General features: G+C 44.9%; 2 protein-coding genes across 4 annotated transcripts in view; both read left to right on the forward strand.

Annotated features, from left to right (window-relative positions):
• The window catches only part of LOC6502733 (protein argonaute-3), a 162,132-nt gene extending 135,704 nt beyond the window's left edge, over positions 1 to 26,428 (forward strand). For all 3 annotated transcript variants that reach the window (XM_032453904.2, XM_032453905.2, XM_032453906.2), the window contains 2 exons: positions 588 to 836; positions 26,304 to 26,428. In XM_032453904.2, the coding sequence (XP_032309795.1) occupies positions 588 to 836; positions 26,304 to 26,390 (336 nt within the window). In that variant the 3' untranslated portion in view covers positions 26,391 to 26,428. The remainder of the gene's footprint in view (positions 1 to 587; positions 837 to 26,303) is intronic.
• LOC123257173 lies at positions 1,236 to 2,637 on the forward strand. Its single transcript, XM_044715133.1, has one exon. It carries the CDS (start codon positions 1,362 to 1,364, stop codon positions 1,959 to 1,961), a length of 600 nt encoding a protein of 199 aa, XP_044571068.1. The 5' UTR covers positions 1,236 to 1,361; the 3' UTR covers positions 1,962 to 2,637.
• Positions 26,429 to 26,864: the final 436 nt, after the last annotated feature.

Here is a 26,864-nt window from a genome sequence, read left to right on the forward strand (position 1 = left end):
TATCATAATAATATCAGCTGTTGGTAAACTGCAAAGTTTATATCCACTTCGGCTCCGCTTGAAACTCATCATTCATCCAAACAATCTCGATACGTTATAAATTTAAGATCAGATAACTTATTGCTAGTTTCCAAAGGAAAATATTTAATAATAAATAGCAATATAACAAAAATAGCCAAATAACATCAAATTAAATAATATGAAATCACTATATCTTGAAAAAGAATGTTAACCTGATAGTTTATTTTTAACTTTATTTTTTAGCAATATACTTTACTGTCGAATTTCAAAAATTATTAACCTCAATCTACCGTCAAGCAAATCAGAGCTCTATGCAAAATCACAACTCTCTTAATTTTCCTCTGGTATTTGCTAAGATTTTAATCCTTGCCTTAAAGCTGATGCGTCCGAAGATGCATGCTTTCCCACAACAAGAAGACTTAGTAAACTTTCTGAAACAAAAATTAAAACAAAAGTATAATAACTTCGGATGCGGCGAATATAGCTTTTATTTCTAGTTTTCTTGTTCTTATTGTTGAAATGAATTATGGAAACATTTTTTTCATTTCCTATTGTTTTTTTTTTAGGAAAATAATAATCGCTTTGAAAATCCATGCCCAGGAACGGTTGTTGATATGCACATAACAAGAGCACATATGTTTGATTTTTTTCTGGTGTCGCAAATGGTTCGACAAGGGACAGTCACCCCCACTCACTTTATAGTTTTACGAGATGATGCAAATTATGGACCGGATATCATTCAAAAACTAAGCTATAAGCTTTGTTTTTTGTACTATAATTGGCCTGGAACTGTTCGAATTCCAGCTTGTTGCATGGTAAGTTATTTAGTTCAATTTAGTTATTAGAACTTAAAGTTTTTCTGAAACAAGTGAGAAGTTGATTTTTCTGTTGAAGTTGCTGACGAATTGGAACTTTTCCATTAGTATTGCATGTCGTTTACAGGCCTTGTTTCAAATCAATTAAATATATGTCGGCGCATTGAAGCTGCGTGGTTGCGAATGTATGTGTGTGTGTGTGCGAATACACATTTTCGGGTATTTCACCAGAGTGATGATATTGCATCAGCCTCTTGCGCTGTGAGTGTGTGGTTGCCAGGCAACCGTTGGCAGGCGACCGTTGCTGGGATGTTGTAGCTTTACCGTTGTAGCGAGGCGATCGAGGTTTGGTAGTATGCACAGTAGGTAGAGAACGAGACGCAGCCAGTTGCGTACCAGAACTGGAAGTGTGTACAAGGCTGAAACTCGATGCGCCACGGTGGAAGAAAACAACAACAACAACAACGATCATGATTCGACATCAGAAGTGGGATCTGGCCACCAGCCTTCAGCACTAGATGGACAATGGATAGATGGACAACAACTGTACCAGATGCAGGGCAGAACAAAACTGTGCAACTACCCAAATTCAACCCAGACAAACCAGGCGCCAACGCATCATCGTGGTGCACAACGGTGGAAGTGATTTTACAAGAAAACACATTAAGAAGCATTGCATTGGTTATGGCCTTGAGTTCGGCTTTAGAAGGGAGTGCTTCGCAATGGCTTTCGCAAGTGTGCTATGCTGAAATTACTTGGCCCGAGTTTAAAGAATTGTTTATACAACGCTTCGACACTATAGAAACACCAGCCGCTATGTTTCTTAATATGCTATCAAATCGACCGACTGATGGCGAGAGTCTGGCTGTTCATGCAAGTCGCATGGTTACCGAACTAACGACGAAATGGCGCCAAATGGATAACGAAGAGATTGCTGTGTCTGTGACCTTTGCGCTGCTGGCAAGCTTCGATCACCGATTGCAGCGTTTAAGTTTCACATCAAATGTTCGAACCAGAGTCGATCTACAGTCCGAATTAAAAGCATTCACTTTTATTAAAAGGAAAAGCGGCGCTATGGAGCATCAGGCTGAAACTTATTCTAAACGCAAAAACAATCACCGATAGAGTGCCATTTCTGCGGAAAAGTGGGCCATAAAATGGCTGAATGCAGATTCAGGAAACAACAGAATCAATTCGCCACTGATAAAACCCAACATGGCAGGCATGATGTTCATCACCGTGGAAAATCAAATTTAACTTGCTACAAGTGCGAAGAATTGGGTCACATATCCACCCAATGTACAAAGAAGGAAGCTGACAGGAACAAGGCATTCAATCGGGAGAAGCGAGTGGAACAGTGCAGTGTTGCAGTACCAAAGGGATGTCTGAACCATAGAGGCCAAATTTTCAAAATCACCTTCGATTCGGGATCGGAATGCTCGTTGATAAAAGAAAAGCTAAGTACCAAATTTTCTGGTAAAAGATTCAATAATATTGTTATGTTAAAAGGTATCGGCAGCTATGGAATATGTAGTACTGTACAAATATTAAGCAATGTAAAAATTGACGATTATTGTATCGAAATTTTGTTTCACGTTGTAGGCGATGATGATATGTAGAACGACATTGTAATTGGCCGTGAGATATTAAATCAGGGTCTTGATATTGTCATTTCATCAAACCAATTTAGGATCTCAAAGACCAAAGTAGTTAATTTGTGTACCGGCAATGAGCCAGCCGATATTGATACTGAGCTTGAGGGACAAGATAAAATAAAACTACATTCACTGTTGGCAAAGTACTCAAATTCATTTATAACTGGGATCCCAAGTACTAAAGTCAGAATTGGCGAAATGAAAATTAGGTTGATTGATCCAACAAAAACCGTACAGAGAAGGCCATATCGTTTAAGTCCATGCGAGCGAGATTTGGTTAGGGACAAAATTAATGAACTGCGAAAATGCAATATAATTAGACCAAGCTGCTCACCTTATGCAAGCCCTATATTGTTAGTGAAGAAAAAAAATGGTATGGACAGACTTTGTGTTGACTTTAGAGAGCTGAATTCAAATACGGTCGCTGATAAATACCCCTTACCACTTATACAAGATCAAATCAATAGGCTTGGGGGAGTTAATTACTCTACATTTCTAGACATGGCCAGCGGATATTACCAAATTCCTTTGCATTCAGATTCTATCGAGTACACGGCGTTTGTGACTCCGGATGGTCAATACGAGTTCCTGTCCATGCCATTTGGGCTCAAAAACGCACCTTCTGTTTTTCAACGATTAGTCATAAAGGCGCTAGGGGATCTAGCAAATTCCTTTGTCATCGTCTATATGGATGATATCATGATAGCCGCCTCAACAAAATGCGAGGCGCTAGAAAGATTACAGATTGTTCTAGATGTTTTGAAAAAGGCTGGGTTTTCATTCAATCTTACAAAGTGCTCATTCATGAAAACATCGGTTCAATATTTGGGTTACAATATAAGTGCGGGTGAGATTCGTCCAAACCCACAGAAAGTTGTAGCGTTGACTGCTCTTCCGCCTCCACAGTCAGTCACTTCACTTAGACAATTTATTGGGCTAGCATCCTATTTCCGACAGTTTATTAAGGGATTTTCACAATTAATGAAACCGTTATATTTCTTAACTGCTGATAAAAACAAATTTATTTGGAAAACAGAGCATGAACAGATCGGAAAAAGGTCATTGCCACCCTTACCGACAAACCAGTCCTTGTTATTTTTGACCCTTATTATCCAATCGAATTGCAACAAGACGCCAGTTGCAGTGGCTACGGTGCAATTTTATTACACAAAATTAATAACAAACCCCAGGTAATAGAATACTATAGCAAAACTATTTCACCGGCAGAATCAAGATATCACTCTTACGAGTTGGAAACCTTAGCTGTCGTGAACGCCATTAAGCATTTTCGACATTATTTGCTGGGCAGGAGCTTTGTAGTTTATACTGACTGCAACTCGCTTAAGGCGGCGAGAAATAAACGAGATTTAACCCCCAGAGCACAGCGTTGGTGGGGTTATTTGCAGCAATTCACATTCGATATTCAGTATAGAGGAGGGAAAAGGATGGCACACGTTGACTTTTTATCGAGAAATCCCCTTTCAAAAAAGTCTACTACAACCGCAAAAATAGTCGAAGAGAAAAGAGTAAATTTAGCTGAAATTTCAAGCAACTGGCTTATTGCTGAACAACGTCCAGATGTGGACATAGTCGAAATTGTTAAACATTTTAAAAACTCTTCTCTGCCTGAAGATATTGCGAAAACCTATGTATTAAAGGTAGAAGTTCTTCATCGAAAGATACAAAAAAATGGGAGAACACGTTGCTTACCAGTGGTGCCACGAGCTTTCAGATGGTCTGTCATAAATCAAGTGCATGAGTCCATAATGCATTTAGGTTTCGAAAAGACATTAGATAAAACTTACGATTTCTACTGGTTTGACAATATGTCAAAATTAGTAAAAAAATTTGTCGACAACTGCATCACTTGCAAAATGTCAAAATCCACTTCAGGAAAAATACGTTCAAAATTACATCCAATACCAAAAGTCACTATTCCTTGGCACACTATCCACATCGATATCACAGGAAAATTAAGTGGCAAGAGTGATCAGAAGGAGTATGTTATTGTTCAGATAGACGCGTTTACCAAATATGTCTATCTTAGTCATAGTCTTAAATTAGACAGTGAGAGTTGTATAAAGGCCGTTCAATCTGCCGTTTCATTGTTTGGAGTACCAAACCGAACAATAGCTGACCAGGGAAGGTGTTTTACAGGCGCAAAGTTCAGTCAATTTGGTTCAGATCAAAAAATAAAATTGCATTTGATAGCCACTGGTGCAAGTCGAGCTAATGGCCAAGTGGAGCAAACTATGAGCACGTTGAAGAATATGTTAACGGCGGTTGAAACGGGAACACAGTCTTGGCAGGATGTGTTGGGAGAGGTGCAGTTGGCAATCAATTGTACAACCAATCTATGTAGGAAAACTTTCTCAAGCATGACACGAATATATAAGTCTGCGAACAATTAAGACAGTGCCGTATATCTGGTGATCCTGTATTTTTAAATCTTATACAGCGCATACGAATACGTCCTTTAGCTGAAATAATGTGTGCCGTTTCTAGCTATAAAATGCAGTTTAGGAACTGCACCCAAACAATCGTATTAATTAATCAATTAACACGGTTATGAAACGAGGTGAATATGCAATTGAACTTTAAAATTTTTTTGGAACCGGCGGTATACCATCGGGATGTATTTGAAAGTTGGTTTATTCATTACTGCGGAATATTAATCTACCAATGTGTAATGCAACAGATTGCTAGAGAAAAAGTGGTCCAATTTGATTGAAGATATAAGTCTCCTAAGTACGGCTACTCCCTACGGCTACACGGTAATGCTACTCGGTTCAAAACGTCACACCCAGGCAAAAAAGGCACTCAAACTTGATTCATATCATTGACTAGACCTTACTTCCCCGAATAGATAAAGATTGCTATGGAATTTTCGCGATGAACGTAAGGTGGCGGGAACGTGGACTCTTCTCTTGTTCTCGTCCTTCTGAATTAAAAAATCCAGTCTCCTCGCAAACACAGGAAACATGCAATGGGGAACAGTTTGCCAGCCTGATCAACCTGTACCTGTACGCATATATTACCAGAGGCTCCATCAGTTGCAAACTCGGTGCCGCTAAAACCGTCCACGGCACCTGAAATTGACTCGCCATCCGCGACGAGATGAGGTGAACTTGTGAATTGGAATTCTATAACTAGGTAGATATAATATATATTCGTGATATATATTATGTTGTCAAAAAAGTCTTGCGGTATTTTCGCTATTTGGCGCTGAAAGCGCGAAGTTCTTGTTTTATTCGTCGTATCAGGTCATACTACACATTTTTGGAAAGCTCATTTCACGCGCTAACACGTGTTTGGTTGATTGTCTTTTCTTTTAAGTCGTTCGTGAGTTATAGTGTCGCAATCATGGAGCAAAATAAAGAGAAAATATGGCATATTTTACAGTACTACTACGATAAAGGCAAAAATGCATCTCAAGCCGCCAATAAAATTTGTGCAGTTTATGGACCCGATACAGTTTCCATTTCCCCCGCACAACGATGGTTTCAACGTTTTCGTTCTGGTGTAAAGATGGTCGAAGATGCGCCACGCTCCGGAAGGCCTGTCGTCGAAAATTGCGATAAAATCGCTGAATTGGTCGAGACCGGCATAGTAGCAGCCGTAGCATCGGTCAAGAGCTGGGTATGAGTCATCAAACCGTTATAAACCATTTAAAGAAGCTTTGAGTCACTAAGAAGCTCGATGTATGGGTGTCTCATGAATTGACGCAAAGAAACATCTTTGACCGTATCGACGCATGCGAATCGCTTCTAAATCGCAACAAAATCGACCCGTTTATGAAGAGTATGGTGACTGGCGATGAAAAGTGGGTCACTTACGATAACGTAAGGCGCAAACAGTAGTGGGAGGTTCTTTTACATCCTCCGTATAGTCCGGATCTCGCACCAAATCATTACCACCTGTTTCTGTCTGTTCGGTTCTGGCGAACGCGCTTGGTAGTCTGAAGTTGGCCACAAGAGAGTCATGTGAAAATTTACTCTCCGAGTTTTTTGCCAATAGGAAAGCAAGCTTCTATGAGAGGGGTATTATGAAGTTGGCATCTCGTTGGGAACGCGTCATCGAACAAATCGTCGCATATTTGACTTGAATCGCATTATTGTAACCAATTTGATGAACAATTGAAAATTCAATAAAAATACCGCAAGACTTTTTTGACAACCTTATTGTAGATATTCGTGAACAATCGTGTGCCCAAAACAAAAATTTAAATACTTTACAATAAATACAATACTTAAGCTCAATTTAGTTCCCTATATTTGAATAAGAGAGATTTTAAAATATTGAGCTAGAAATTAATTTACTTCCTCTTAAGCAGCAGGATAAAAATAACGATTTCCTAGGATCAATTACTTTAAGAGCAGAAGTATTTAAAGTTAAAGTTAGTAGCTAAGGTTAATAGAAAATAATATAGAATTTATAAATGTTTATATGTCTAATATCACGGTATGAAGTTAGATTGTCCGGAATAGAATTTTTAAAAATGCAGATAAAAAGGACCGAATAAAAAACACGTCAAGAAGCGGAAACAGCTTTAATTCTAGGGATGCATTCAATAAGGCGTTTTGATTACAAATTTGTTATTTAACAATTTTGTTGTTCGTTCTTCAATATCGTTTAAAATTAAATTTCAAAATGATGTTATAAAAATCTGACTGACATGGTTCAATCATTATAATTTTCATAGGAACTTGGAGCTTCAGCTTTGGGCGTAAAAATTACCATATTTTAATTTTTAGCCCTAAAACTAAGTTAATTTTTTTATACCCTTGGGTATTATAATTTTGATCAAAAGTGTGCAACGCAGTGAAGGAGACATCTCCGACCCTATACAGTATATATATTGTTGATCAGGATCACCTCCTAAGTCGATATGAGCATGTCCGTCTGAACGTCTGAAGTTTCTACGCAAACTAGTCTCAGTTTTAAAGCTATCGAGTTGAAACGTTGCACACATCCTTCTTTTGTTTGCAGGCAGTATATAAGTCGGAACGGTCGTGATCGGTTGACTATATCCTATAGCTGCCATATAACTGATCGGAAATGCCATAACTTTGGTGTTTTTGAAGTTGGTACTTTCCACACATGTTATATTTGACCAAAATATCTTATGTATAAAATTTCATAAGGATCGGCCGACTATATTCTATAGCTGTATACTTTGTTCAATGAAATCCCAAAAGAAAGAAGTCTGTACACTTGCCGGTCTCCTTACCAAGTCGGTAAGTCGGTAAATTCAGGATCACCAGTAGTTCTCCTTTCTAGTCGACTTTTCTCTGCGTGCTATTCCGTCATTCCAGGTCACTAGCGGAATTCCTTTCCAAGTGGGCTAGCCTTAGCGTGTTGCTCCAAATTACTGCAAATATAGAGATTTTTCCTTTGGGCTGTTAGATCCAAATAATTTATGCTATTTCTTCGCCCTTGCTAGTTCGTCAGCGACGCCATTTCACTCGTGGTTCCTGTGTTCTTGTACTTATATGAGGCGGATATCATGCAACTTTAGCTTGCAGTCCTAGAGTTCAAGTTCCCTGAGTGCTGCCTGACTGTCTGAGAAGATTTCACTTGAGTGCTTCCATAATGGCGATGACTTCCGCGTGGAAAATACTACAGTGATCTGGAAGTGTAAAGACTAAAGACTTAGTAAGTGAGAGATCATTCAGCCTTGAGAGCCCAAGCATAAGAATCAAATGTTACGTTTTTCGCTGCTTACGCACACATTTAAATATTTACATGTGTGAATTTGGCGCATCACTGCTCTACAGCCTCTCGAAAGGTTGGCTCTACCTATTATACTTGTATTAAGGAGGTCAACTCCTTCCTTTGGAATGAAAAAAAACGAAAATTTGTTTTCGCTAATTTGGTTGGAAATAAATTTAAAAACATCTGGAGACAATTTCAGCTTTGAATTCCAATTAATTTCGGAATCCAATTAATTCCAATTAATATATATTCTTATATACGTATATATTTTTATACCTTTGTATATATATTCTTGATCAGGATTATACCCTTGATTATATATATTTGACCTCCTGAGTCAATATGAGCATGTCCGTTTATCCGTTTCTACGTCTGTCCGTTCTATCCAAACTATTCTCTCAGTTTTAAAGCTATCGAGTTGAAATGTTGCACACACCCTTCTTTCCTTTGCAGGCAGTATATAAGTCGGAACGGCAGCGATCGGTCGACTATATCCTATAGCTGCCATATAACTGTTCGATCGGAAATGCTATAACTTCGTTGTTTTTCAAGTTAGAAGGATGGGAGTTTCAATGGATTCCTCTTTGGGCAAAATAATTCGATATGCCAAATTTCATAAGGATCGGCCAACTATATACGATCCGCTATATATCTAATAATATAAGATGCGTGGCGTTACCTAGCGGACTGCGACTCAACTGCAAGGGTATATAAACTTCGGCTCCGGCCGAAGTTAGCTTTCCTTTCTTGTTTTATTTCAGATGATTCTGTCAGGAATTGTGCTGTCAACGCAAAAGAAAATTTTTTCCAAGGGGTCATGGGAAATGACGTCTCAATCGCTGACTGTTTAACTTTTTTCCCAAATTCCTAATAAAAAAAATTATTGAAAACAGAAACCCACCTAACCCCTTAACAGACACTTTCTAAAGAAGGGGGAAGAGTATACCTTGGGAAGTGACTCTGCAAACGAATTTCTAAATAGACGCTCCCCATAGTGTCGCTCGATAGTCCTGTTAACCAAAATCTGTTCCGTCAGTGCATCAGTACTTCGATGTCTAGAAAAGCGCTTTTTCCTTGTCACTAAGCGGTTTCAGGGCGATTGTGCTGATCTTATGGATGGCTATCTCCATGGATCTGCCCGTTTTTATTTGAGTATCTGGTCAGATGTATACATACATATGTCTATAACTCCTGTAAAAATTGGCCGATTTGGTTGATATAAATTATCTATGGAAGTAGCTTGGCATCAAATTAGTTTTTAAATAGTTTCCTGAAGTGGCGATACATTAATAATTATCGCCATTTTATGGGGCGGTAGGGGGCTCAAAACTAAAAATACTGCTTGCTGAACGCTATCATTTGGATTAAGCGTTTGGCTAATAAAGTGCAATCTGTTTTTTCTCTTATTTTTGTGTTGAATGCGAAAAAACGCACTATCGCGACCCTAGAAAATTTCCATATACTATATAGGATCGGTGATGATTCCTTCTTCCTGTTACATACATTCACCCGCCCACAATATACCTTTACACTCAACGAGTACCAGGTATAAAAACATAAAAGTTACTAAAAAAGACTAATCAGATATATGGAAGGTATGGAATTAGGGAGACGATGCCATTAAGCTACGGAATTTCAATAATTATGTAACAAAAGCCGCAAATGTAATTCCAATGGAGGGACAGGCCAGTTATAAGTATACATGGCGTCGACAAAGAAATCGAGACAAAATTTTGTTGATCAAGACTAGAGGTGGGCATGGGCTCGTGTTTTCGTCGTGGCACGCGGCAACACGCGTGGCCACGCGTGTTCGTGTTGAAAATTAACATTTAACACGCGAGCGTGCGTTTTCGCGCCGACCTTCCAAAACACGACAAAACACGAAGCATTAAAAATTTTGTATTTTCTAGAAATTTCGAGAAAAAAAAAATTTTTTAATGTAAATATTATTTTTTGTGTTGGGCCGTGTTGGCAAAATTTTTGGCTGTCGTGTCGTGTTGGGCTGTGTCGAAAAATTCAGCCCATGCCCACCTCTAATCAAGACCACGATTCACGGTGTCTTCAACAGTTGCTCTTGTTGCACAAGTAATCCATCCAGCAATAGGTCCAAGCAATAAATTCTGAATCGCCTTGTTCAGATGGGTTCATTTCATATTAAAAAGAATGGCTGATAAACTATCATAATTAACATGAGATTCAAAGTAGTGATGACACCGAAGGTACTGCCTGTAGACCCCATACATTGATCATTGTGGAAGCCGGCAACGGGCGGTGACATCACAAACAAGAGCGGAGATGCTGCCAAAGCGAATGTAAAGGGATCGACGGACAAGAACGACGTGGCAGTCGAGAAAAAGCAAGCGCGCAGATCGGCTGTGTGAAGCACCAATTACAAGACAAATAAACAGTGTTAAACATGTATCAAAAGTCCATCATTCTCGGGGGAATCTTTACAAAGAGAGGGGGCCGAACAGATCAAGGCGCCCAAGATAAAGAGAACTAAACTCCTTTACATGGGTGGAGTGCAACTGCAGAGTGTTGCGTTCTCGATACTAGGTGCACTCTTGGAGTATGACGAAGCCCAGGGAAATGATACCATCGAGATTTTGGTGAGAAGCTTAATGCTTCTCGTCCAGACAAAATTCAACATTTTAAAGGCATTTGTTTCGAAAGTTAGCACCGCCTGAGAATGAGTATTATTCGAAGTTTATTTTACGGTTGCAAATCTGCATATGTTCGTTTGGTGAATGTAAGGTGGAAACCGAGGAGATTTTTCTAAAAGACAAAATAATAAATTCGTGGGCGCCGGTATATTTGAAGAAGAAACTATTAGAGATGGAGCAGTCCCTGTTATAGACGCTTGGTAGGTTGAGGAGCAAATAAATGAACAATCCGAAGCCATGCTAATAAAACATACCAACACCGATACCATCAACAAAATTACGGCTTAGAAAGCAAAGGCGGATGTTGAGTTCCCAGATGTGGTCGAATGGGTCACGCGAGTAACGATTTCTCTTGCACGGCGCGAGTTACAAAATGTAACAAATGTTAACAGGTCATTTTGCACGAAAATGCAGAACAAAACAGTATTCTCAATCAGGAAACGCAAATCTTAAGAGGCGATGCGTGGAAGATGGCACGCTTGGTTCAAACGGAAGAGAACGTGGGAGAATTGTTTTAAGATATGCAGCGACGGAGAAAAAGGACTTATAAATTGCCTAATAGGAAATTTAACCTGATTAGCCAAAAAGATTGGGTGAAGCTTAACCACGGAATATGACCCTTTTTAACGTTAGATCGCATTCACGTGGATACGCATCTGAACAATTACTTGAAGTAATTTGCGTTTTTGATGCACCGATATCAGCTGCGCCAAATGCGGAGGTGATTGGTAAATTTTTTGTCATTAAAAATTGACGCCAGTCATTATTGGGCCGAGAAACCGTCATTAAACTCAACGTTCTTTGTCTAGGCCTAGATATCAATCAAGTTGAAATGATCCACCGTTTGTACAAGGGTTATAATGAAACTATTGATTGACCCCCAAGTTATTCCTATTAAACAGTCAGTCCGAAGGATTGCTGTAACACTCAAAGAGAAAGTAGCCGCCAATCTGGAAGAAGGTTTAAGTCGAGACATTATCCAAGCGGTTACTGGCGCGTGGATCTCTCCCATTGTGCTGGCGTTCAAGGAAAACGGGGATGTTACGTTTTATGTTGATATGCGGCGAGCAAAAAGGGCCGACGAATTCGGGAAAATTACCCGTTACCGACATTTGAATCTTTTATGACCAAATTAAAAGACGCAAAGTTCTTTTCGCGCCTCGATCTAAAGGATGCCTATCATCAACTAAAACTCGACGAAGCCAGCAGGGAAATTACGACGTTCATAACCCCAAAAGGACTCTTTATGTACAAACGGTTAATGTTCGGAATCAACTCGGCTCCGGAATAGTCCAACGTCATCTCGAACTGCTTCTGGCACCCTTTACCAACGTCATGAATTACATTGACGATGTCATCAAATTTGGAGCTAGCGAGGAAGAAAATGACAAGACAGTAAGAGAGGTCTGCAAAGTATTCGAATAAACGGGGTCTTACTGAACGAACAAAAATGCACCTGGAAAACAAACAAACTCAAGTTCCTTGGACATATCATATCGGATAAGAATATCGAAGTGGACCCAGAGAAAGTCAATTTAATTCAAAGGTTTCGAGACCCAATTAACAAGGAATTAACAAGAAACTCGAAGTTTAGGGTTGCTGACATACGTTGGAAAATTCATTCCAGACCTGACTCATTACACGGAACCGCTAAGATAATTGGAAGTCTAGCTCTAGTTTGGACGATTGAAAGATTTTACTACGGGTGATCGAAAACAGTATCCCCCAATCGATGACCACTTCGGAAATTGCCAATCATTCAACAAAAGATGAGGAGATAATCGATGTCCTGTCCTATTTAGAGTGCGACTCATGGAAACCTGGATCCTTAACAAAGTTTTCAGCTATAGGAGCCCTTCTTTTGCGAGGTAACCGCATCGTGATCTCGACATCGCTTCGAAACTGAGTGCTTGAGCTGGCTCACGAAGGGCATCCGGGAGAGTCTCCTATGAAAAGGCGTCTGCGATCCAAAGTTTGGTGGCCGCTGATTGACCGTGACGCAGAAAAATAAGTAAAACATTGCAGAGACTTTCTTCTGAATGTTTCCCGACCCATTCCCGACTGGTCCGTGGATTTGGGTAGCTTTAGACATATTGGGCCCCTCACCAAATAATGAATTCATAGTAGTATTTTTTGACAAATATCTACCATGGTTAATAAAGCTATGGGTGTGCTTGGTTTTATTAAAAGATTATCAAAACAATTTAATGACTCGTACATAACTAAAATGTTATTTACATCATTGGTTCGCCCGATTCATGAGTATTGATCGTGTGTCTGGAGTCCTCAATACGGAGTACACCAAGATCACATAGAATCTGTACAAAAAAACTTCCTGCTTTCGCTCTTAGGGGACTTAATTGGGATGCAAATCTTTACCTCCCCTCTTATCGTAGTAGACTTTTACTAATCAACTTACCATCATTAACAGAACGATGTGTGTGTTATGTAGACAGCCAGCATTTACTAACACGCGTAAATTTTAACGTTCCTAGTAGAAGGACTAGAAACTTTCGTCCTCTACTCCTCAGCCATTGTAGTTCGACATAAGCCCAACACGATTCATTCAGGGTATTATGTTCGGACTAAAATGGTCTCTACCACATTTTGTCACTTTGCTCCACTAACAATCTTAAATCGCTTATATTAACAGCCCTATATGTGCAACACTCTTCCTCGTGATATCTTCCTTCTACTCTTCGCTTAAACTATCTCGGATCTATTCCCGCGATTCGAAAAATTTAAGAACTGACAGTACATAAGTCAATGATTCGAAGAGTACTGCAAATTCAAAACAATTCAAAACTCCACCCTATTGGCCCCAAGCTAACGGAGAAGTGGAAAATATGAATAGATCTCTGGTCAAACGCAAAATATTCAAAAAACTTAACGAAGAAATCCAGAAATGTAAACATGTAAACATAAAGAACGACACTCCACCTGGCATAACTGGCGTAGTCCCGACTCAACTTATATTTAATAGGGTTGTCCGCGACAAAGTTCCATGCACAGATGACATCCAAGAAAAGACTCTGCTGAAAGGGACAGGGATTGTATTTTGAAACAAAGAGGAAAGGAAGAAGCAGTTAAAAAAAGGGAAGCAAGGTATACCGTAATTAACGTAGGGGATAAGGTGCTTTTAAAAAATGTAGTTTTTCCTTATAAGATAACTTCAAACTTCCAGGAAACCGAATTTGAGGTTGTCGAGAAAAATAACAACATAATCAAACTTATGTCAGGAGGCAGAACTCTGACAAGAAATGTATCTCACGTCAGAAATATACCATTGAACGCAAACGAGCTGGAGGCTTCTTTAAACTTTTCTATAGGCACCCCTCAACCCAGGATAACATCAAGCCAGAAGGGCCATGGATACGATAGACGAAAAGGCCAGCATACAGTCCACTGGAAATTGGATCCTTTGCCCACCAAATCCTTGAAGCTAAAAGCTTCAAGGCATCTTAAGGGGACCAAGGGACCAAGAAGCGAAGCGAAGAAAGGATCTTGATTTCGGTCAGCTCCACGATCAACCAGAAAAAATTCTTGGTACTACGTGGGACCCCGGGGGAGATTTGTTAAAGGGCTCGCAACAAGACAATATTTGGAAGTCTTGCACACTATAAGCAAAGAATATACAATACATAGATAGGACATCGGACTATTGGTGAGCTGGAATACACATGAGTGAAAAATTGGTGGTTATGTATAAGGTGTACATGTGTCACTACACAAAAAAATGTAAAAATGCTTTCGGTTGCAATTTTCAATTTCGGACGTTTTCAGCTTTTGTCAAATTATCAGAATCGTACATATCATCCTACTGAGAGGGAGCGTTGTGGTCAAGACTATAAATATGTCGCCTTAATATCTAGGCTGGCGATTTAATACTGTAACGAACTGTTTAGCTATGTTTTGCTCGCAACAAACGCCGCGGCTAGCTCACAGAGTTTGAGGGTACGTTCCACCGAATTTATAGTTTCGACGTGATTGCCCGAGCCCAGAAATAACACGTTAAAGCTTCTTTATAAATAAATCCCCTTTATTGTAAATAGTTTACAAAGCAATAAAAGGAATCTCACCGGCTGTCTGGCTCAGCCGACCGACCGCTCGTCCTCCCGTCGATCCCCGATCCCCGCTCCGGGTTGGTGCCAATACGCACGCCCTCCCAAAGCTTGCGCCCGGCAGGTCGTGCGGTCTTGGTGCCTGGCGCCGAAACGGCTCTCGGTTCCCTTCGTTCGGACTCACGGACTCTGGGTGCGGGGCCTGTGTTGTTGATGTCTTCTGCTGCCGCTACCTGTCCGTCGCTGCTGCTCCCTCGTCGTCGCTGCGCTACGGTTGCCGCTGCTCCCTCGTCGTCGCTGCTATGCTGCTACCGCTGCTCCCTCGTCGTCGCTGCTATGCTGCTGCCGCTGCTCCCTCGTCGTCTCTGCTCTACTGCTGCTGTTCCTCCGTTTGGGGATGCCGTGGACCTCGGAACCCTTGGCTTGCCTGGATTCGCCCTTTCGCCGTGGCCGGCACCTAATCCGTGTTAACAGACCGAGTGGCTCACCTCCCAGGCATACGCCGGGCAGGATACGCTCCTCGCTGCTTAGCGGCCGGATCAGGGCACGAAGGGCCTTCCTACCCTACAGGACACGCCCCCGGTCGCGTTCGCCACTCGCCTCCAAACACCTGCGTGCATACGCCCCGCAGGATCTGTGGTAGGCCAGAGGTTTGGGCGTCGCGTCTCCTTTGACTCCAGGTGGTTTGCTGTGCATACGCTCCAGCGCCTGGATCAGGATTCTTTTGACTTCCCGGGGTGTCCCTGCCTGGTTTCACAAATGGGCTTGAGTTCCCGGGTTGGCTATCCCTCGCGTTACAGGATCACACCTGGATCGAACGGTCAGGAGCAGACAAGGCGTACGCCAGGCTGATCCGTTGTTGCCGCCACTACACCAGGATACCTGTCGTGTCCGGGAATAACTCCACCCGACTCTTTTACCCTGGGCCTCAGCTTTGCCGCGGATCCTTGATCCTTTCCCCCTGACTCCTTGCTCGATTTGATGCGCGTACCGCCGCCGGACTTACCCACAGGGGGTCCTTAAGCTATTCTCGTATATCCTCGCTCACTCGCTTTAATAGCCCGCACTAAGGACTGTCGGACTTACCCACGGGGGGTCCTTCAGCCTATACTCCTAACTCTTCAAGGAAGCTTTCCAACTTGAATTCCAGACTTACCCACGGGGGGTCTTTCACTCACTCTTCCAGCTTCCCTAGAAGACTCGGCCTCGATTCGCTCCATGGGCCCTCCTTATATAGTGCCAGAGGCGCCCGTTAATCCTTGCGAATCTACTTCCTGCCGTTAATCCTCCGCTCCTTCACTTTCTCCGTTAGCTTTCTCTAATCCCGCCGTCTTTCTATCGGCGGGCTTTCTTTATGGTCCCTCCCCCGATTGCCCCGCTTGGGCCTCCGAACTGCATTATTTTTGTGCCGGTCATCGGACTTCGTCCCGATGCCCCGCGATCCCCCCCTGGACATCCCAAATGCATTTCTATGTCTTGTGCATTTTCTAAACACAGCTGCGCACTCGCCGGCCGCTTCTTTCCCCGCCGCCCCCGCTGCTTCCTATGACCTTCGAGCGCGGCCGCGGAGGCCCGGCCGGGACCGTTACTTTCCACGGTGACTCCTCTTTTCGCCCTCTTCCGTGCGCGACGCCGTGCTGGTTCCTCTTGCCCCCGCTGCTGCCCCCGCATGCCGTCTGTGTCTGCCGCCCCCGCATGCCGTCTGTGCTCGACGCATTTCTCCCTTGACACCTTTCTCTCCTTCCGTATCTCTAAACACCGCAGCGCTGGCCCGTCCGACGCTGCAGTGCTGACTTGCATGTCCACCCCCCCCCGCTGTTGCCCCTCTTGCCACCTGTCTTGGTGTGTGGGAGATCTAATCTCCTCACACTTCCCCCCTTCTTCGGGAACGACAGAAGCTTCGTGGTTCCAGCTTCATGTTTGTTGTTGTTTCGCAAAATTTCTGTTGTTTTTTTTTTGATTTTTTTTTTTTTTTGCGTGTGGATATTTGTGTGTGGATACCCTTATCCACTTCCCCCCTTCTTCGGGTGACTTTAGGGTCGTTCCCCTTCCATATCCCTATTTTGTTGCGAGTACCGTTTTTTTTTTCTTTTTTTTTTGTATATGTAGTTGTATATATGTACTCTTATATGTTTCCCTTTTTTTTTTTATATATTTTTTTTTTTTAAATATTTTTTCCATCTTTTATTTAAATATTTTTCTTATATATTTTTTTCTTTGCTTTTTTTTTTTTTAAATATTTTTCTTATATATTTTTTCTTTGCTTTTTTTTAAATATTTTTCTTATATATTTTTCTCTGCTTTTTTTTTTTTTAATATTTTTCTTATATATTTTCCTTTGATTTTTTTTTTTTTTTTTTGAAAATTCATTTTTTTTTCCTTTTTTTTTTTTTTTATGTATATTCCTTTTTTTTTTTTTAAATATGTATGTACTTTTTTGTGTCCTTTAGACTTCCCCTTACCCCCTTTTTTTTTCTTGAGTGTTTCGTTTTGTGATATATATTTTATTTTCTGTTTTCTTTTTTTTTTTTTTTATTATTTTATAGCTTCCGGGTGACGCGTATCCCGTTCTGGCCGCCGCGCACCCGGAAAGTTTCTGGCCCAATCTGCCAGACTGTGCTCCACCTGCCCGGCTTTCCTTTCCTCCTTCGGGCCTCTTCCTCCACCTTCCTCTTTAGCTCCGGCGGCCAGTTCTGCTCGGGCACCGCTCCTCCATCTCCTGTCGACTCGGCCCTTTGGAGCACCGGCCTCGGTGGCCTCTTCTCCGGGCAGGAGACTTGCCTCTCCAGCCCCGGCCTCACCTTCGGGGCTGGCCACACCCACGGACCTCTCGTCCACGGCTCCTCCTCTGTCTCCTCCTCCTTCCGCTCCTGCGGGTGCGGGGTGGGTGGCCTCGCCGGCTGCCACTTCCGGCTTGGCCATTCCCGTGGCCCCGTCATCCTCCTTATCCGCGCGTCCTGCGCCTCCTTCCTGGCCCAACGGCCCCGCCGGGTGGCCCTGTTCTGCCGGCACCTTTGGCGCGCCGCTCTTTGGAGCATTGCGGCACGCCCTGCCGCTGCTTCCGTTCTCCACCGGTGGGTCGCCTCTCGGGCCATCTCCTCCGCCAACCTAGTCCTGGCCCTTGCCAGCGCCAGGGTAGCGCCCGCCTTCCGCTGGTCCTGGCTCCTCCTCCGTCTCCTTCTCATCGCCTGTAGGTTCAGGCTCGGCCGGTGGTCCTCCTCCTCCGTCCTGGCCTTTCCCACCGGGATCGCCGTGACTCCATTGGCCCCCCGGACCATCACCCGGAGGACCCTCCTCGTCGATTGGAGCCGCCGGACGTCCCAACCTGGCAAGTCGAGGATTTCCAGGTCGCTCTCATCTGACGAGACGACTGGCGAGGCGTGGGATGACGGCTGGGATGACTTCTTAGCTTCCATGTTATACTTGTATAAAAAGGCCGGCCCGTGTCCGCTGCTGCCTTTTATAGGCCCGCCGCCTGGTACAGATCCGTTCTTGCGGTTCTTTTGTCACTCATCAACTATGATTTCGTGGTGCATTTATGGACCGTCCAAGATCCGTGGTTGTATGTGTGCTTTGCGTTTTTTTTGTCTATTGGTGATCGTACCCTCTCCTTTTACTTCTATCCTACGCCTTCGGTGCCGATTCCTCCGCCTGGGCTTTTAGCTCGCTTATGTGGGCTCTCCTCTCCTTCTTTGTGATCCCGTGACGTAGCACGGCGATCACCGGCGAAATGAAATTTGTTACTGCGTATGGCCCGTCGTATCTCGGCGCTAGCTTCGCCGCAAAACCTTCGGCCGCTTTAGATAGATGGTGTTCTTTCGCCCACACTATGTCGCCGATCTTCGGGCTCCACTCCCGCCTCCTCAGATTGTAGTGCCGAGCCTGCTCCTGCGCCGCGCGCTCCATGTTTCTCCGCACCAGCTCGAACACTTCTTTTAATTTTTCCGCATTTTCTGAGGGAGTGGCTTGGGCTTCTCCTGTCCCCAATGCCCCCTGGTCGAAAATTGCTTTCGGCATTCTTAGCTCTCTGCCTTGGGTGATGAAACACGGAGAGTATCCCGTGGAGTCCGACACGCTCGAGTTCACCGCCAGCATCAATTCTGGCCAGTGCTCGTCCCACGTCCTTTGGTCTTTTCCTGCAAACTGGGCGATCATCGTCTTCACCGTCCGGTTTGCCCTTTCCGTCGGGTTTTCCTGAGGCGTGTATGGTGCAGTGAACTGGTGGCGAACTCCGAGCTCCTCGAGGAATTTTTTGAAGCTCCGGCTGGTGAATTGAACACCATTGTCCGTCACCATTACCTTTGGCACCCCGTACCTGGCGATGATCCTTTCACGAACTGCCTTCTGCAGCGTCTCTGTTGTGGCTTTCCGCATTGGGACCATTTCTGTCCATTTTGAGAACCGATCGATCATCACTAGTAGCATGGTGTTCCCATGCTTGGACCTCGGCAACGGTCCCACGAAGTCTGCACACACCGTCGCCCATGGCTCCTCTGGGACCTGTGTTAACATCTTCCCCGCGGCCTGCATCTGGCTCGGTTTATAGCGCAGGCATGTCTCGCATTTCCTGACGTATTTCCTCACGTCCCTCTGCATCCCTGGCCAGAAGTACCTTGCTGCTATCTTCGCAATTGTTTTTCTTCCGCCTAAATGTCCTGCTGTTGGTGCGTCGTGGTTCTCCTTCAGCACCTGTTGCCTCATGTACATTGGCACACATAATTTCCACGAAGCCACTTCCTCGCTTCCGGCTCTGTGTGGAACATGCCGGTAAATCAGGCCAGCCTCCTCGACGTATTCCGGATACTTCTGTGGGTTTTCTTTTAGTTTCTTCTTCAGCGAGCCAACCCAAACGCATTCCGCGTCTTCCGTTGCTGTGGCACTCCTCAGCTTCTCCACGATCGGCTGGCGGGAAAGTGCATCCGCGACTACGTTCAGCTTGCCTTTCCTATAGCTGATTACGTAGTCGTATTGCTGCAGCTCGAAAACCCATCTCGCGATCCTTCCAAGTGGGCTCTCTATGTTGTTTAACCACTTCAGCGCCATGTGATCCGTTATCACGTCGAACTGGTATCCCTCCAGGTATGGCCTCATTTGCCGAATTGCCCAGATTATTGTGAGACACTCTTTCTCTGTTGCCGAGTAGTTCTTCTCCGCGCCTATTAGCGTTCGGCTGGCGTAAGCGACCACTCGCTCGCCCTCATCCGTGTCCTGCGTCAGCACTGCGCCTACGCCGTAATCGCTGGCGTCCGTTTGCAGTACAAACTTCTTCGTGAAGTCGGGGCATGCCAGCACCGGGTCCTCTGCTAACCGCGACTTTAACTTTTCGAACGCTTCTTGCTGTCTCGACGTCCACTCCCACTTTGTTCCCTTTCGCAGGAGATCGTTCAAGGGTTTTGCGACCCCCGCGAAGTCGGGAACGAACCGTCGATACCACGACGCCATTCCTATGAACTGCCGTACCCCTTTCACGTTCGTTGGTGGTTCCAATTCCGTGATCGCTGCGACTTTTCCCGGATCCATACCAATTCCGTGACTCGTTATCCGGTGGCCTAGGTACAAAAGCTCTTCCCTGAAGAAATGGCACTTCTCTGTGTTTATCCTTAGGTTCGCCGCCTTCAGTCTTCGGAAAACTTCCCTTAAATTTGCCATGTGCTCCTCCCTCGTGCGCCCGATCACTATTATATCGTCCTGGTACGCGAATGCGTGGGGAGCCATGTCCGGGCCTATGACCTGGTCTAGAGCCCTTTGAAAAGTTGCCGAAGCCGAGGGTAGTCCGAACGGCATCACCTTCCACTGGTACAGACCTTTCCCTGGTACCGTAAAGGCCGTGTATTTCCGGCTCTCTTCCTCAAGTGGGATTTGCCAATAGCCGTCCTTCAGGTCGAGGCTGCTGAAAAATTTTGCCTCCCTCAATTGCTCCAAAATGAAATTTATCCTTGGCATCGGGTACGCATCCTTCACTGACTTTGCGTTTATCTGCCGAAAGTCTACGCACATCCTCCACTGACCCGTCTTTTTCTTCACCATGACAATGGGTGAGCTGTAGGCGCTGTTTGAAGGTTCGATGCATCCCTTCTCCAGCAGTTCTTCCACCTTTTCATTGATTTCCCCCTGTATTTTGGGGTTCTTTGGGTAGTATCTTTGTTTAATTGGGATGTCGTCCTTCATCGTGATTTTATGCTGGGTTATGTTTGAACAACCCTTCTGATTCCTGAACGCCGCCAGCTCTTCTTCGATGAACCTTTTGTCCCGCTCGCGCTCCCATTCCTCCGAGGGTCCCGCTATGGCTATGGACAGCCTATCCTCCAGGCATCCGCTCCATCTCTCTCTTCTCGGGATCGTGACTTGGTGGCCTGCGCAGTTGATTGTTGTGCCGAATTCTGCGAGGAAATCCCATCCAAGCACCGCGCTGTCTCCCATGCCTGGCAACACTATCATATTCAAGTCCTTTTTCTTGTTGCCAAAGCTTACAGTTGTTAGGAGTACCATTTGAGTTTCTATGTGGCTCCCGTTGGCCAACTTCACTAATCTTCTTGTCGCTTTCCGTTCTCCGGCGATTCCCGGGTCCTCTGCTAGCTTTTCTGAAATGAAGCTAGCCGTTGCCCCGGTGTCCACCATGGCCCTCACTTCTGCTCCTCCGACCTTGATGACCGCCGCCAATTGCTGACCGTCTCCGGTTAATCCTCCAACTATCTCTGAGAGGCAGCACCTCGCGATCTCCGCCTTCCTCTCTATGGCTGGGATCGCTGCACGTTTCCCGCTCTTTGGCAGCATTCCGTGCTTCTTACCCCCACTGCGCCGCACATCCTGCAGAACAACATTCTGGGGTTCCTGCACCCGCTGGCCCAATGGCCCATGCCTCCGCATCTGTTGCACGCCTGTGCTGGGTTTTCTACGTGTCCAGCCGTCGCTGCCCGCTGTATGTTCGGCTGCCTTTGGATTGGGTTTGCTGCCCATTGTTGGTTCGGCGGTTGTTGCCTTGGGCCTGCCCATTGCTGGCTCGGCTGCTGTTGCTGTGGCCTTTGGCGATGCTCCTCGGGCTGCCATCTCTGCCCCCACCCTTGTCCTGGATGGTTCTGTTGCTCCGGTGGTTTATGGTGCAACTCCTCCTTTTGCCATCTTCTGTCTGCCGCTGGGGACTGTCTATTGAAGACCTCCTCTTCCAAAGCCAGCTCCTCGAATTCTTCGGCTAGACCCATGACCTCCTCGAGTGATGCACATGCGTAGGGTCGCATGAACATTTTCATGCGTGGCATGCAGTTCTCCACGAGCCTATCGATGACCTCCTTTGTTGACTTTCCCAACGGCTTCATAAGCGCCTGAAGGTCTACCATATACTCTTTGAAAGGCTCTCCTCGCTGTTGCTTCCGCTGCTTTACCTGGTCTGCCAGTTTTTCGAAGTATCCTTTTGGCAGGAAAAAGGCCTCGAAGCTCCTTCTGAACTCTTTCCATGTGGGCCACTCCTCGTCGTTCATCAGGAACCATTTTTGTGCTCTGCCCTGGAGTAGCTCGGGCATCGCTCGCGGGATAGTGTTTATATCCATCCCGTACGTTTTGGCAGACCATGCTACTCGGTCCACGAATTCGAGAGGATCCCCTGTTCCATCGAAACGGAACGACCACTCTCGGACTTGCCTCGCCACCTTCGCATAGTCCACCTGTACCGGGACTGGCTTCCGCGCTTGTGGCTCCATGCTCCTCATGCTCTTCATTTCCGGCACTGCCAGACTTTGGATGAGCTTTTCTGATTCGCTCACCGCTCTCTGCCTCGGCGTGGTCCTCTGCGCGAACTTCTCCTCGAATCCCCGCGCGACCACCATCACTTCATCCTCCTTTCTATCTTCGGCCCACCTTGCCACCAGTGCCCTCATGCTCTCCACGGTTCCATCCGCTGCGAGACCGAGCTCTCTGCACACTTCGCACAACTCTTCTTTGCGAAGCGCGTAGATCCAGTTTTTCCTCCCCATCTTGAAGCAGTGTTACTCCTAGACTCTAAAGCAATCACGTAGTTTGGGCGCCAGGTGTAACGAACTGTTTAGCTATGTTTTGCTCGCAACAAACGCCGCGGCTAGCTCACAGAGTTTGAGGGTACGTTCCACCGAATTTATAGTTTCGACGTGATTGCCCGAGCCCAGAAATAACACGTTAAAGCTTCTTTATAAATAAATCCCCTTTATTGTAAATAGTTTACAAAGCAATAAAAGGAATCTCACCGGCTGTCTGGCTCAGCCGACCGACCGCTCGTCCTCCCGTCGATCCCCGATCCCCGCTCCGGGTTGGTGCCAATACGCACGCCCTCCCAAAGCTTGCGCCCGGCAGGTCGTGCGGTCTTGGTGCCTGGCGCCGAAACGGCTCTCGGTTCCCTTCGTTCGGACTCACGGACTCTGGGTGCGGGGCCTGTGTTGTTGATGTCTTCTGCTGCCGCTACCTGTCCGTCGCTGCTGCTCCCTCGTCGTCGCTGCGCTACGGTTGCCGCTGCTCCCTCGTCGTCGCTGCTATGCTGCTACCGCTGCTCCCTCGTCGTCGCTGCTATGCTGCTGCCGCTGCTCCCTCGTCGTCTCTGCTCTACTGCTGCTGTTCCTCCGTTTGGGGATGCCGTGGACCTCGGAACCCTTGGCTTGCCTGGATTCGCCCTTTCGCCGTGGCCGGCACCTAATCCGTGTTAACAGACCGAGTGGCTCACCTCCCAGGCATACGCCGGGCAGGATACGCTCCTCGCTGCTTAGCGGCCGGATCAGGGCACGAAGGGCCTTCCTACCCTACAGGACACGCCCCCGGTCGCGTTCGCCACTCGCCTCCAAACACCTGCGTGCATACGCCCCGCAGGATCTGTGGTAGGCCAGAGGTTTGGGCGTCGCGTCTCCTTTGACTCCAGGTGGTTTGCTGTGCATACGCTCCAGCGCCTGGATCAGGATTCTTTTGACTTCCCGGGGTGTCCCTGCCTGGTTTCACAAATGGGCTTGAGTTCCCGGGTTGGCTATCCCTCGCGTTACAGGATCACACCTGGATCGAACGGTCAGGAGCAGACAAGGCGTACGCCAGGCTGATCCGTTGTTGCCGCCACTACACCAGGATACCTGTCGTGTCCGGGAATAACTCCACCCGACTCTTTTACCCTGGGCCTCAGCTTTGCCGCGGATCCTTGATCCTTTCCCCCTGACTCCTTGCTCGATTTGATGCGCGTACCGCCGCCGGACTTACCCACAGGGGGTCCTTAAGCTATTCTCGTATATCCTCGCTCACTCGCTTTAATAGCCCGCACTAAGGACTGTCGGACTTACCCACGGGGGGTCCTTCAGCCTATACTCCTAACTCTTCAAGGAAGCTTTCCAACTTGAATTCCAGACTTACCCACGGGGGGTCTTTCACTCACTCTCCCAGCTTCCCTAGAAGACTCGGCCTCGATTCGCTCCATGGGCCCTCCTTATATAGTGCCAGAGGCGCCCGTTAATCCTTGCGAATCTACTTCCTGCCGTTAATCCTCCGCTCCTTCACTTTCTCCGTTAGCTTTCTCTAATCCCGCCGTCTTTCTATCGGCGGGCTTTCTTTATGGTCCCTCCCCCGATTGCCCCGCTTGGGCCTCCGAACTGCATTATTTTTGTGCCGGTCATCGGACTTCGTCCCGATGCCCCGCGATCCCCCCCTGGACATCCCAAATGCATTTCTATGTCTTGTGCATTTTCTAAACACAGCTGCGCACTCGCCGGCCGCTTCTTTCCCCGCCGCCCCCGCTGCTTCCTATGACCTTCGAGCGCGGCCGCGGAGGCCCGGCCGGGACCGTTACTTTCCACGGTGACTCCTCTTTTCGCCCTCTTCCGTGCGCGACGCCGTGCTGGTTCCTCTTGCCCCCGCTGCTGCCCCCGCATGCCGTCTGTGTCTGCCGCCCCCGCATGCCGTCTGTGCTCGACGCATTTCTCCCTTGACACCTTTCTCTCCTTCCGTATCTCTAAACACCGCAGCGCTGGCCCGTCCGACGCTGCAGTGCTGACTTGCATGTCCACCCCCCCCGCTGTTGCCCCTCTTGCCACCTGTCTTGGTGTGTGGGAGATCTAATCTCCTCACAATACTAACAAAGATATATAAAAATAAAAAAAAAGTAATGGTGGAAGCTTCCCGATATTAAGCATAATGCTCTAATAAAGAGGTGCACCGATGCACAGTATCACAAATAAATATGTGCGATAGAGTTTTTTTTATTTCCAATCCAACAACAAATTTGTATTTGGGATGAAGTAGATATCTCGAGCTGGATTTAAACTCGTTGTACTCCATTCACCAGCCGAGAACTCTAGCTCTGGGCTACCCTGATTTCTTTGGGGTGCAAAAAATTTCTTAATCACAAGTTATCGCTCTGTGGAACCCACACGTTCCAGCGCTGGCACACTTTTGTTTCCGCACGTTCCATACTCAACACTCAACAATACTAAAAACTTCTCGTCTTTGGGTTACCGCGCAGGGACCTGCGCTCTAGCACATACGAAATACTCATTACATATACGATATACAATATATATATAGGATATTGATATATAAATAAATTTAATCATAACACTAGTTTACAAATTTAAATGTAATCGAGTGAACCTTAAAATTGATGATTGTTTTATAGTAATTTGGGGTCGGAGAACACGAAAATGACATCCGTTTATTTTTCTTAAGAACCGTTTTTGAGATATTTTTGAAAATCGTGTTTTTGAGGTCCTTTTTCAGTTTTTTGGTAATATCTCATGAAAAAAACTGTTTACAAACAAAAAAAGGATATTGATTGACAGGTATTGAAGTAACGTTTACGTGGATATATAATATGTGCAGATTGAATCAAATCTCTGTAATGCACAAGCGAACAAAGTACAAAAATAGTGTCATTTTCGACCAATTTTGAAAATTTCAATTTTTCAATTGGTCGAAAATGACACTATTTTTGTACTTTGTTCGCTTGTGCATTACAGAGATTTGATTCAATCTGCACATATTATATATCCACGTAAACGTTACTTCAATACCTGTCAATCAATATCCTTTTTTTGTTTGTAAAAAGTTTTTTTCATGAGATATTACCAAAAAACTGAAAAAGGACCTCAAAAACACGATTTTCAAAAATATCTCAAAAACGGTTCTTAAGAAAAATAAACGGATGTCATTTTCGTGTTCTCCGACCCCAAATTACTATAAAAAACACTTTTTTATGGAGGTTCATTTTTGGTGTAAACTAGTGTAATTGATTCCATTTAATCTTGTTGCAAGGTTGAGAAAATCGCTCAATTAAATTTGCTTGCAGAAATGTTTCATATTTCTGATCGTTTCTAGCCTTTTACTAAATGTGCTAAACTAAATTTACCATATTATTAAAATATAATTTTAATTATTTTTCAGTATTCCCATAAAATGGCATATTTAATTGGACAAAGTATTCAACGAGATGTTGCTGATTCCCTTTTGGATAAACTATTTTACCTTTAAAATATTAACATCGAATAAATTTGATTTTTCTTTATTAAGTCTAAGTGTGTTTTTATTATTTAGAATAGGTACCGAAACATAAGATCACACATACTTTAGTTGATAATCTAAAATGGCGATGTAAAAGCTATAGAATTAAACTTCCTTGGGAGACGTATCCTTGGCGTGCTTGAGGGTAGCATTCACATCCATTTAAAAGTTTGCGACATTCATATTGTCACAATGAGCATTTTGGTGATCGACTATCAAGACGATAATGTAACAGAGCAATGGCCCTTTGCCATTGCCAAAATGGTCAAATGATTGATTTATGGATTGCTTGATACTGAAACCAGCTTCTGCTTGCCGCGAAAGCCTTTCAGCAAAACATGTCTGAGAGCGGAGACCATATCCAACCACTTTGTTGCTTAACAACATATCCAAGTTTCATTCATGTTCACCCACTCCTGGTCTAATATAAATCACTCCAATAAT

Source organism: Drosophila ananassae, chromosome 2R, assembly GCF_017639315.1.
Source record: "Drosophila ananassae strain 14024-0371.13 chromosome 2R, ASM1763931v2, whole genome shotgun sequence".
NCBI lineage: Eukaryota > Metazoa > Arthropoda > Insecta > Diptera > Drosophilidae > Drosophila > Drosophila ananassae.